Raw genomic sequence first — 12431 nt, 5'->3', positions numbered from 1 at the left:
TGTATTTAGTACTCCCTCTGTTTTCAAATACTTGACGTTTGATTTTTTGGCGCACACAATTTTAAGAGTTTTGACTGCATATTTAAAATTATTATTTTTAAAATTTTCTTTTTTTGAATAAAAATATTAAATTCATACTTTAATTCACAAAAATAAAAATTTTAAAATATTAACTCTGGTTATGCAGTCAACTGCACTTAAAAATGTGTCCACAAAAGTCAAACGTCAGGTATTTGAAAACAGAGGAGTAATTTCTACGGGTATAAGACTTTATATGTATAAAATAAATATATTTTTATTTTTCATTATTTTGGACAAAAATAATTGGAATATTTATAAATATATCAACTTTTTAGAAATTATTTACAAAAATACTGTCAAATTAATTTTTTTTTAAAAATATAATTTTTTTTCAAATTATTTACAAACATACGACTTGCAACTTCTGGAACCTAATTTGCAACCTCAGTTTGCAACTGTTGCAAATGAAGTTGCATGAGTTGCAAATGAAATTTCTCATTTGCAACTGTTGCAAATGGTGTTGCGAACGATGTTGTAGAAGTTGCAAATCGTTGAAACTGTTGTCAGATATTGTTGCAAATGAGGTTGCAGAAGTTGCAAGTCGTATTTTTGTAAATAATTTATAAAAAAATGTTATTTTTAAAGATATTGAAAGTTATTTTTGTAAAAAATTTGAAGAATTTGGGCTGTTACGAAAAAAGCCCAAAATAATTCATAATGCTCAGTTTTGTCATTTCCCTTGTAAAACATTTCTCACGATTTAAAAATCATCATTCTGCTGTTTTTTCATTTATAACTGTCCAATTACTAATACAATCATTAGTTCATTACACCTGCTCTGTAAACTCCAATTACACTGAATTTTTAACTATTAATCCAGATCATACAATACAATCGACTTCTGCAAAACCCTAGCTCCTCATCAATGGCGGCGAGACGCGAAATTATCGAATCACTCTACTCGATGATCTCACTCGTGTTCATACTCGTCGCTTGCGTCGAAATCTGCGACGCCGCCACCGTCGTCGACGTTTACCGCCTCATTCAGTACGATATTGCCGGCGAACAGTTCGGATCGCGATTGGCGTCACTCAATCATCACGCAACGTCGTTGTTGTCGCACAATACGGATCTCTCGAGGACTGTTGTTATACTTCCTGTCCGTGATCTGAATCTCACTTTTATTAAAGGTAAATTTTGTTAATATTGTTAGTTGATTGCTTAATTTGTGTTGAAATGCGTGTGATTGAGTTAAGGTTAGTAATTTGAGTTGCGGTGCATAGTAGTGTTGGATATGATGTGAATTCTGTGAGTAATTGAAGTTAATTAGAACTTCTTGTTGAAATAGTTTGATGATGTCTGTTGTAGGAACTAGTGTTCAATTGCAAAGAAAGGTTTAACTTGTTTTTGATTGTAGGAATTATAGAAGTTCCTAGAAGCACGTTCTATTTAAAACGTGGGATTCCATGGGTCTACACTAAAGGGACTGGAGTAATCAATAATATCAGTATTCGGTGTTTCGTATTATTCGTCTCTAGATTATTATGATTCTTGATTTTCCGTTGTTGCCTAGAGCGATGTTATGTCTCTATATCCATAATAAACTACTCACTATAAAAGAAGTTTTGATGAGCTAAATACAATTCTATTTGGCTCGCAAATCAAAAGTCAAACCAAGTCAAGTCAAGTCAAGTCGTTACTGAACTCTCAAAATTAGATTTCTGTGAAATTTTGATGATTTTATGGTTGTGTTTTGGTTGGGGGTGGGGAAGGGTTGGGATGAAGAGGGTTCAAATTGTAAGAATCATGTATGGGAAGATCTTAAAAGTGAGGGGTTGGGTTTATAAGATCTGACCAAGGGTTGTGCGGGGATCCGACTTCAACTGACTACTCTGAATTTCTAACACCCCAATATGGGGTGGCATGAAGGGTTGAGCTATTCATTTATTGATGCTGTTTTTTCTTCCTTTTATAAAACGTCGCTGAACTTACCACCTCAGCTGCAAATTGATGAACCATATGTTTATACGGGACTCACTAAGTCATCTCTCTCTCTCTACCTCGCCGCCACCATCATCGGTGGTTATTCTTCTTCTCTGACCAGTGCTACACACACGCACCCAATATCACCATTGCTTTTCTTCTCTCCCTCAATCGTGTTTCTAGCACTGCAGGCCGCGCCTCGTGGCTGCCGCCGACCGTGCTGCACCACCACGAGGCTATGCAGCCCCGTAAGTGCTCCCCACCCATTATCTCTGCATCAGAACCCCCTCCCCAACTCGTGGATGGTGGATTTAGTGATTCTGTTCAAACATTTAATGATTCCGTTCAATACATTTAGTGATTGTTTGTACGTTTGTACCGTAAGGATTTTGCATTTGAGCATTTGCCTATATATATTTATATGTATATATTTTAAAATATGCATATGCTGCTATTTACAGAAATAATGTATAATTTAATTATTATAACGAAAAAACCATTTAGGAATTCCACAAAATATGGCTAATGCTAAAGAAATCTGAATATTCTCCTACAGTATATAGAGTATATAATTTCCATTGTTTGTTACTGTAATTATAATTTTCATAGTATGTGTCATGTCAATTGCCATGATGGTCCATGTAATTATTCCTTAAGCTTTTCCTTGGTTCTTGCAGATACATCTATTTGAACAATGTAATAATCAGTTGCAATGTTGTGACTTGTGAGGCATTGATATATTTGCCTCATGACTCATCCAAATAAAATGAATTCAGATATGTATACTGGAAGTCGCAGTAATTCATCCTTCCCAGATATATATAATGTAATAGTGTAATATATCAAGTCACCTATCTTCTTTTGCTTTTCACCAATTAAATCCAATTATTTTGTATTTTTTGACAAAATTTTGTATTTTGTCAAAATTTTCTTTTGCTTTTTTTTTTTTTTTTTTTTTTTTTGTATTTAGATCAGCAGTCATAATACTTTTGGAGACTATACATGACAGATATATATATTTATGTATGTATATATTTTAAATCACATGACAGTTAGATTGCAGTATAATATTAAGTAGAAACACACAAGTGTTGCAAACATTTAGAAGTTCATCAAACTAACGCACTGAATGAAAAAATACTGATACAATGTCAAATTGGGGAGGTAGAATTCTCAAATGGAAGTCTTGGTGACTGTTGGTCAAGTAAATAAGCTGCAAGGTCTAATCAAACAAATGCATTGTATTACCAATACAAATCCATTATGATTACATCATCCGATATCATGTTTTCTGTAACTGGCAGTGTATTGGACATATAGCGATTTCCTGTAGTATCAAAATATTGCCTGATATCAATTTTTTACGACGCTGCAGAGTGTATTGGGCAGAAAAAGCCATTAGGAGGTTTGTTACTCATGCTTCCTCAAATATTTAGTTCTGAGAACAAAGATGGTGTGGAAGACGACCCGAACTCTGAAAAGGAGCTAATCAGAATCCAATTGACGGAGCTGGAGCGGTTACTTATACATGCCAACATCCGTGTGAGTTTTCCTTATATTCTTTTTTCTTTATTGTATGCACTTCAATATCCAACTTTTTGTCATCTCTAGCCAGAACCTAATCAAAAACTTGAGATTGCTGTTATTTTTGTATTTTGTTTGATTTTATTGATGCAGATATATAGTCTTCAAAAACTTGGTTAATATCTAGTCTTTAAAATTATCTCAAGTTATCTTTCAACCCGTCCTCTGCTTTTCTTATGTGGAAGAATACAGAGACCTGGAGTAATACTACATTCAAAGGATATGATACTCCATTCAAAGGATATGTTTATACTGTATACCTCTGCACTGATAATAACTCATGTTTTAGAAAGCCCGGTTTTTGTCCCTCGTACTTTATTTTTTTAATAGAATTGTATGCGCTTAATAAAAACTATATTCTTTAATTGAACATATGTTGTCATTTATTAGAGGTGACTTTTTCATTTTACAGTATCCGGTCTATTTTGCTTTTGAGGATGATGATATTGATGCTGTGTTAGCTGATGTCAAGAGGAATGATGCTACAGGTCAGCCTGCAACTGCAACAACTGGAGGGTTAGTTGATAAACTCTGAAATCGCATACTGAAATTTTGTTATCATTTATAATGCATTATGACAAACATTTTAAAGTGAAAGGAAATTTTGTGTATAAAGCATACTCTTTTGCAATTGTGGTATTGATTGTATCAACTTTTGATGGAGGGTGATGTCCACTTTTTGTCTTTCGTCACTATCCAATAAAGAACCAAGAAGTAACTGTCAATTGGTCATCAGTTTTTGTAAATAATGTGTGTCTGTGATATACAATTGAGTTTAGATTTAGAACCAGAGTATTGAAGTTGGTCCGTTCAAATGGTATCAGTGGCTTATTTACCCAGAGGTCTGAAGTGTGACCATTGGCCAGACCTTGTTGTATCTCACATAATATTGGTGGTGCCACTGATTGGTGCTCTGCTCCAAATTGGTGTGTAATGATCCACTCTCTAGTCCGGAGCTGGGTTATATTGCATAAGTCCTTTTGAAGGATGCATAATATGCTTGTAGCACATTAAGGTTTTGATGAGGGGTCTGCTACATTGTTTGATTCTTCATTTCTGAGAGGAACACTGATGAAATCCTATGCTACCAAAACATTTACAGTTAGATTAATCATGATCTTAAGGTATGGTTCCTTAATCTGTGAGTCACAGGAGACTTCTAAAACAGGTTCTGTAATGAACACATGTTATAATTCGGTAGCTTTGAACCAATTTTGAAATATTTTAAGTAAAATAACCAAGTGGTGAACGGTATCTAATTAGTTCTCATGCAAAGAGGATGCACAATGTTTTTCTTTGCTTAAAATGTGGATTCTTTCTCCATTTGTCAGCCACCATAATATATTTTATGTGTTATATTCATGGTGATTATGTAGAGCAACTCCTTTGGAGTGGTTTTTGCAATTTTATTGGGAAATTCATGTGTTGCTATATGGATCATCTTAAAAATGCAGATGTCATATATGTTAACTTATTTCAATTTTGCAACTCAATAAACTACTTACCTTCATGAATCGGAAGTTACTTATGATAACATATTAGCTCACATTAAGGTGTTATAAATTTATTGTCAGGTACAAGCTTGTTGTCAGTGTACCTGAACCTAGGAAAGTTGCATCTCCTGCTATCACTAATATTCAGGTTTTTATTTCTTTCCTTGATAATTCCTTATTGTGTAAGAGTTATGATGACCAATGAATATGTATAATTAGTTTTTATATTAGTTTTGTTTTTCTTTTGATGTCTTGATGTAATACTACTTGTGCTAAGCGATGATTTGGTTTTTGAGTTGTCTTTATGCAATCAACTACCTATCAAGCCACTGTTATCGAATAATGTTATATTAGGAACCTTGATATTTATCTGGTAGATAGCTGATTATTATATACTGCCTTGTCTTGAGCTACTTCATATTGCTACATTTGTTCAAAGTTGCTAGTGTTGATATTTGATCGGACATTTGCATTATATTGTTGATGATTATTTCAGGGATGGTTACCTGGACTGAAAGCTGATGGAGATTCAAACCAACTCCCAACTATTGCCATAGTGGCCTCATATGACACGTTCGGGGCTGCACCTGTATATACTTAAAGTATTTGGACACTTAATGTTATTTTTCTGTGGTAATGGGAAAACTTGAACATCTTTCTGCCAATTTGTAGGCATTGTCAGTGGGAAGTGACAGCAACGGCAGTGGTGTTGTGGCACTCCTTGAAATTGCTAGGTTATTCTCACTACTGTATTCAAATCCAAAAACTAGAGGGAGATATAATCTTCTCTTTGGGCTGACATCTGGGGGACCTTACAACTACAATGGAACACACAAGGTGCTTGGCTTGTCCCGGAGACTAAACTTCTCAACACACATGGATATATTAGGTGGAGTGTGTTGCAGAATATTTTTACCACCTACTAACTGTTGTTTTTTTTGATACTAGTGGCTTCGCAGTTTCGACCAACGCTTGCGGGAAAATATTGAGTATGCTATTTGTCTTAATAGCATTGGTTCATCGGGCAATGATTTATGGCTCCATGTTTCTAAGCCTCCAGAAAATGCCAACATAAAGCAAATTTTTGATGTAAGTAATTTATTTTTATCTTGTTTTTTGATTGCATGAAATGATGATTGTTTCTGCCACACAATTTGCAGGTTTCTAAGTTTCCTTTTTGCAGGGATTTTCTAATGTGGCAGAAGAGTTGGGACTCAAAGTTGGCCTTAAGCACAAGAAGATAAACATTTCAAATCCTCGAGTAAGTATAATCTATTTGATTTCCAGGATAATAAGAATAAAAGAGTTTTCAGAAGAGTTTTTTAATCTTACTAAAAGTTGACCCTGTTTAAGATAAATGTTTAATCTAATATAGGATACATATTTAAAATTGTAATGATCTGTGAAGTGTAAACTCTGAGTGAGAAACAGTTGTCACATATGCTGGCCTTGCACTTTTAATATCACATTATCAACCACGACGAATACCTGTATATAGCACACTCGTGCTATGCATGAAATTCTATAGTAGTCTATAATGTTTACGAACAACCTACTTCCGATTGTATACTGCCATTTTTGATGATTGGTTGAGATATAAAATATTCATATCTGAACTTGTACTAATCCTTTTGTGATCTTATTTTATTTAAATCAAACTCAAACATGAGTACTAGCATATATTCACCTTCGGAGGAGGTTTTTTCTTTCACATGGACTGTTATTTTGCTTCCTTTGTGTTAACGTGTAAGTTCTGTATTAAGCACATTAGAGGAGCATATATGATATTTTCTCAATGGTGGTGTTAATGAGATTTTCTTACTAGAATTCGTAAGGTTTTGATGTAATGTGAAGCTTGTTTTGGTAGTTTATATTGAGCTTTTTGATGGGAGTGAAGGTGAGGTAGGAATTAGAGGCTGCCGGGATATGCTAAACATAATTTATATACCTTTTTCGCTGCAAGCTATTGACCAAAAAAAAGACGACAATGTATGATATAAGGATTTAGTTGTGTGGCAAGGAATTTGATAACTAGGCACCTTGGGACTAGTGGATATTTTGATATTTACCCAATTCTATTCTTTTATCATTCAGGCTTTTCCTTGATTGTTTGTTCCACAATTTTTCTCTTTAATCTCTCTTGTAAAGTGGCTGCTTCCAGCTAACGTCTGGCCATTCTGCAGTTGTACTCCCTTGTGTTGACTATTACTGCTAAGAGGCCAATTTCCATTTGCTATTCCTTTGCAGACATGTTGCGCAGCATAATGTTTTTTGTACTGAAGGCATAATTGTATGCAACTATTGAGTATTTACTTAGGATAATGATAATAATGAGAAACCTTATGTAAATGGGATATGCTCGCCAGCCAACCTTGGATGGCAATCAACCAAATTAGACTCCCGTAATGTCTCACTGCAGGTCCTATACTTGCTGTAAGACATTTCATTGTGGGGGTTGGTTGACATCCAAGGTTGGCTGGGGACCAATTCCCTATATATGTATGTATGCAGGTATATATTTGTATGTATATGTGTGTGTATATATATATATATATTTTGAATACCATTATGTGACTCTATATTTGTTACATATATCCTTCTCATTTCTGGCAATGGTTCTTAACTATAAACTTTTATTAAAGGAAGGAATATGTTTACACTTTCTCACTAATCATCATCAATATTCATTTCATCAAAAAGAATACATTTGTTGCTCATGACTTGTAACTTATCAATGTATTCAGCATTCTGCAGAACTCTCTTGTACTGTTATGATTATGAAATTTTATTGAGAGTAATAATTTGTTGCTTCATATTCTTTATGTTAATCAGATTCAAGTTTTACTGTGTTAGTGCAAGTTTTGAAGTTATTATGCTGTATTCTTTTCGTCGATAAGATTTAAGTTTTACTGTGTTATTGCAAGTTTTGAAGTTATTATGCTGTAGGTAGCTTGGGAGCATGAACAATTTTCAAGGCTGAGAGTTACGGCAGCAACACTTTCTAAGCTTCCTGCGGCACCAGAATTGCTGGAAAGCACTGGAGGCCTATCGGATAACAGGTCATGATCCGATGCTAAATTCCTGATTTAATTACCGGAAATGATATTTTACTAAATTTGTATATAATTGTTTTTCAGACATTTTACCAGTGAAGCTGCAGTTGCACAGACTGTATCATTAGTTGCTGAGAGTCTTGCGGTATGGTTTTCTGCAATTACTTTCTAATTGGAAGTTTGTTTGTTTTTGTTATCTTTTGGAGAAATATTCTGCAAAACATATTATGTAAAAGAAACAGTCAGCAGTTTGTTGGTCCAAGGTGGAAGGGCATTTGGTGCTTATAGTCATCTAACTTTTTTGATCCAACAATTTAAAATAACATGACTTCAACTATTATGATTAGTTTATCACCTTAAAGATTTATTACTTAGTGGGTCTTCTAATTGGACGTGCTTACTTCATAATTGGTTTGTGCCAATTGGCCCATTGTTTATATGTCTATGGCAGTTACATTTACATAAATTTATTTGGACTGGGACTGCCTTGCTGTTTTGAATGATCTGATTTTTTTATTACTACATTTTTCCTTATATTTATATCAACGTATCATAGTAGACGTTGATTACATTATGATAGATGTATATCCTATTTACAAAATGCATTGTTTGCAAGATTTATTTTTTCATTTTTCTTTTGCATGTGATTATACAAGTCCATGAATTGACGTTTCTCTTCCTGTACAATAATTAAATGGTCTGTATATATCATAATATTTTGCAGAGACATGTTTACGGCCAGCAAGGAAGAAATATTAAAGTATTTGAAGAGAATAGTAGTTTAGCAGTTCAGCCATCATATATACAATCGTGGTTGCACCTTTTGTCCACCACTCCTAGGGTAGCACCATTTCTTTCAAAGAACGACCCATTCATCATGGCATTGAAAAAGGTACGATTATGTATATATGCCACCCAGATGGCAGTGTGCCTTAGCAATATAACCTATAACAGGGTCAGTCTTGTAAGAGGACTATGTTAGGGTTATTGAACTTGTTTTCCCCCTGGCCTTTGCTTCCTTCAGGAATTAGCAGATCATACTGTTGAGGTTAATGTGCAACATGAAGTACTAGATGGGATTTTTACCTTCTATGATTCCACAAACGCTAAGTTGCACATTTATCAGGTATAGATTCTCTCCTTTCACATGCTCATATGATCACATGTGTGCCTGTGTATTGATTGATACTGAATGTACTAATTAGAAGCATTTTTGTCACTGAACTGATCTCTAACTGACATTTGCTATTTGCATCCTTACTCCTGTGTGTGTATTTTGTGACGTGACTTGCTACTTGTGTGATATTAAAACTTTTCCACCAATGTTAAATTGGTCACCTAGAGAAAAGGGGATGTTGAAGCAACATATTTTGAGGGGAGAGAATGAACAAAATATAATTTCAACTCAAGGATGGATAGAAGCAATTTTTTATTTAATGAAATGGAAACTGAAATAATTGAAATTTATATTTTGTTGGTACACTTTACAACAGTGGTGCTTCACCATTGAAGCTCTGCTACAAGAATCCCTTTGAAAACTAACTTCAACTACACCTAGTTGCCAGATTTAGTGCTATATATTTCCTCCAAATCATGCGGAACATTCTTTCCTCAAATGAATATAATCTGCCATTATTCTCATCAATGAAGACTGCTGATTCTGGCCCAGCAGTCATGATAGAGCAGTGCCAGGTTCCCCAAATTGGGTAACTATGGGGTTTCATCTTATTTAATTGTGACATGTGCAATCATAAAGTCACATGTGAAATTTGGGAACCATTTTGGGATTTAGCATTTTCCATTAAGATATATAGTTGACCCATTGATAATGCACCCTCTATATTTCCTTTCTTTACACGTCTCTGATTTGTTTATAGTTCCTTAACTTTCTATGGCCTTCTATGGTACATTGCTATGATTGGGGGTCTAACAAAAATCAAAGGAGAGAAAATAGTTGAATCCAATGGGCTCAGCCATATACAGTAGTACAGTACGCAGTTGTATCAAACTATCAACAATATCACCAGTAAAACTCAAAGTCCTAATCTAATTGGATGTAGGGATAACTGTGAATGATAATATATAAAAAAGATCGGAAATATAAGGGTAAGGCATGAAAATAGAGGCTATGTAGATCCCACAACCTATATGATAGAGACTAAATAACAGGAATCAAGCTTAAAATTAGACGCAATGAAAGATGAACCTATCTTAGCAGAAAAGGACGGAATGTGGGAACTCTGAGACAGAACAGGAAATCCACTGGCTGCAAGTGGACTATGTTGAAAGACGAAATATTTCACTGGTAGGCCTACTGATAATTTTGATAAATTGAAGGCCCTGTCTTTTTGCAAAAATTATTGCACAATAACTGGATGGTGATTATCAGGCAGCAAAATTGCAATCTACTTATATAGTTCTTTGTCTAGATTTTAAACTTTTCCCATTGGATGTTAAGGCAGTTCTTTCTCAATCATGAGTTAAAAGAAGATATATAATATTTATATAGATAACGGGAAGACTTTCAGATGAAAGGATTAAATTTAAGATTTTCAGGTAAAAAGGACAGAGGGTATAAACACATAAATCATTTTTTCTGGTTTTAAAACGATTTCACACTGATTGTAGTGGAAACACATGAACCAACTTTCATGTTCAGTCTCACTTTCTCTGTTGGGTAGATTCTGCTAAACTTGTTTAGTTTTCTTTACTCAAGATATGTGTTTCCTACCTGTTTTTAATAATATAAGACCAGAAAAAATCATCAGTCAATTTCTCTTTACTTGTTGCTAAACAATCTGATTGTCTTTGTTGCAGGTTGCCAGTGTGACATTCGATTTACTTGTATTGCTAGTGTTGGGGTCCTATTTAATCGTCCTTTTCAGTTTTCTTGTTATAACAACCAGGGTATGGTATTTCACTGCACAGGATTTTGGTTTAAAATAAATAGATGGAAATTCTTATTAGTTCCACTATACAATTGACTGCTCTCGCTGGTACCATCTTATGATTTGCTTCTATTTGTGGTGATCCTGTACGTTTGGTTTCCCATCTATAGTACCCTCTGTTTATCTGTTTAAGTAAAGTGTTATAGAATTGATTTTGGACTGTAAAACAAATTGCATAGTTGAAATTTTTGTGAAAAGATGCATAAAATAATCCCTTGAATCATGTAAAATGGAGTTAAAATGTGTGAATTATTCATGCTTAAAGTCTGGTTAAAATGAGTTTGAATATCTCACTCATATTAACTCTGTTTTACATTTAAAAAAAAAAATTTGTTTTGCATGATTTAAGCTTCTACATCATGTGCCTTTTCTGCAAAGATTTCAAATATAAAATTTGTTTTACAGTTCGAAATCAATCTTATAACATTTTGCGTGGGTACTATAGATTAGAAATCAAATGTACAGTGTCACCACAGATGGAAGCAAATAAAGTGATGGTAGCAGTGGGAGAAGTCAAGTGTACAGTTTTGCTGAAGAGAATATCCCTGTATAACCAATTTCCATTTTCAAATTAGAATCAAACTATATTATGCTCAGGCTGCGAAGAAATAATTTAGAAGAGCATTGTTTATAATAACTCACATTATTTGAATTTTAACAGGGTCTTGACGATCTTATCAGTCTATTTCGACGTCCTCCTTCACGGAAAGTAAAAACAGCTTGAAGGTTAAAAGGTGACATTGACATTATTAGCCGTTTCTTCCCGTGGTTAGATGTGGTTCTACACCTGGACCCAAGTGAGCAAATCTATGTCATGGCTTTTTGTCGCTTGGTAGGCTACTCTGGTTACACTAATCACCATTTTGGAAGTAAAGCTTAGTTTTGCATCAATTGTAATCCGGATATACAGTTTCTGTTAGAGAGTTTTGACTTGCAAGGACACTGTCATGATACATTAATGTAATCTTTTTTGGGCTTAGGGCTCTCTTAGTCATGGGTAAAGGCTGTTGGGTGCTCAGCCTTGAGTCTTACATGTTGACCTTGGGTGAACATTTCAGTGTAAAATTTTAATACCAAAGTTGTAGTTTAATTTATATTTCCACAAGTTTATTCAAGTGTATTATAAAACTATCTAGTAATTGTGCCACCTCTGGTCTCTGGAAATGTGGCAAAGTGTTCAAATGTGCTCATCTCGGACACTGGTTTAGATGTCCCATGCATATAATATGAATGTCAGAACAGATAAATGTTGCATCATGCATGGTTTATTTTTACCCCTTCCCAAATTTCTGTATTACAGAATTTGTTAATAGTGCATTCAAGCATGAAGTCAACAAGTGCCCGAGCTC

The 12431-nt window shown here is 34.3% G+C and overlaps 1 protein-coding gene across 1 annotated transcript; it reads left to right on the top strand.

Moving 5' to 3' along the window:
- Nucleotides 1–765: 765 nt before the first annotated feature.
- Nucleotides 766–12178, top strand: LOC108209489 (uncharacterized). The gene is made up of 14 exons (XM_017380418.2): nucleotides 766–1211; nucleotides 3380–3546; nucleotides 4001–4104; nucleotides 5163–5229; nucleotides 5578–5670; nucleotides 5754–5918; nucleotides 6030–6170; nucleotides 6265–6342; nucleotides 8028–8140; nucleotides 8219–8279; nucleotides 8859–9026; nucleotides 9159–9260; nucleotides 10952–11041; nucleotides 11744–12178. Exons 1-14 carry the CDS (start codon nucleotides 947–949, stop codon nucleotides 11804–11806), a joined length of 1677 nt encoding a protein of 558 aa, XP_017235907.1. The 5' UTR covers nucleotides 766–946; the 3' UTR covers nucleotides 11807–12178.
- Nucleotides 12179–12431: the final 253 nt, after the last annotated feature.

This window comes from Daucus carota, chromosome 2 (assembly GCF_001625215.2).
Source record: "Daucus carota subsp. sativus chromosome 2, DH1 v3.0, whole genome shotgun sequence".
Lineage (NCBI taxonomy): Eukaryota > Viridiplantae > Streptophyta > Magnoliopsida > Apiales > Apiaceae > Daucus > Daucus carota.
This window is presented reverse-complemented; position numbering and strand designations above follow the sequence as displayed.

Bases quoted from the DNA above. Each gene is read 5' to 3' on its own strand.
- LOC108209489 (XM_017380418.2), top strand. From the start codon at position 947: ATGGCGGCGAGACGCGAAATTATCGAATCACTCTACTCGATGATCTCA. The intron at 5,671-5,753 runs GTATATACTTAA...GCCAATTTGTAG, and splicing joins ACACGTTCGGGGCTGCACCT to GCATTGTCAGTGGGAAGTGA. The intron at 6,343-8,027 runs GTAAGTATAATC...ATTATGCTGTAG, and splicing joins TAAACATTTCAAATCCTCGA to GTAGCTTGGGAGCATGAACA.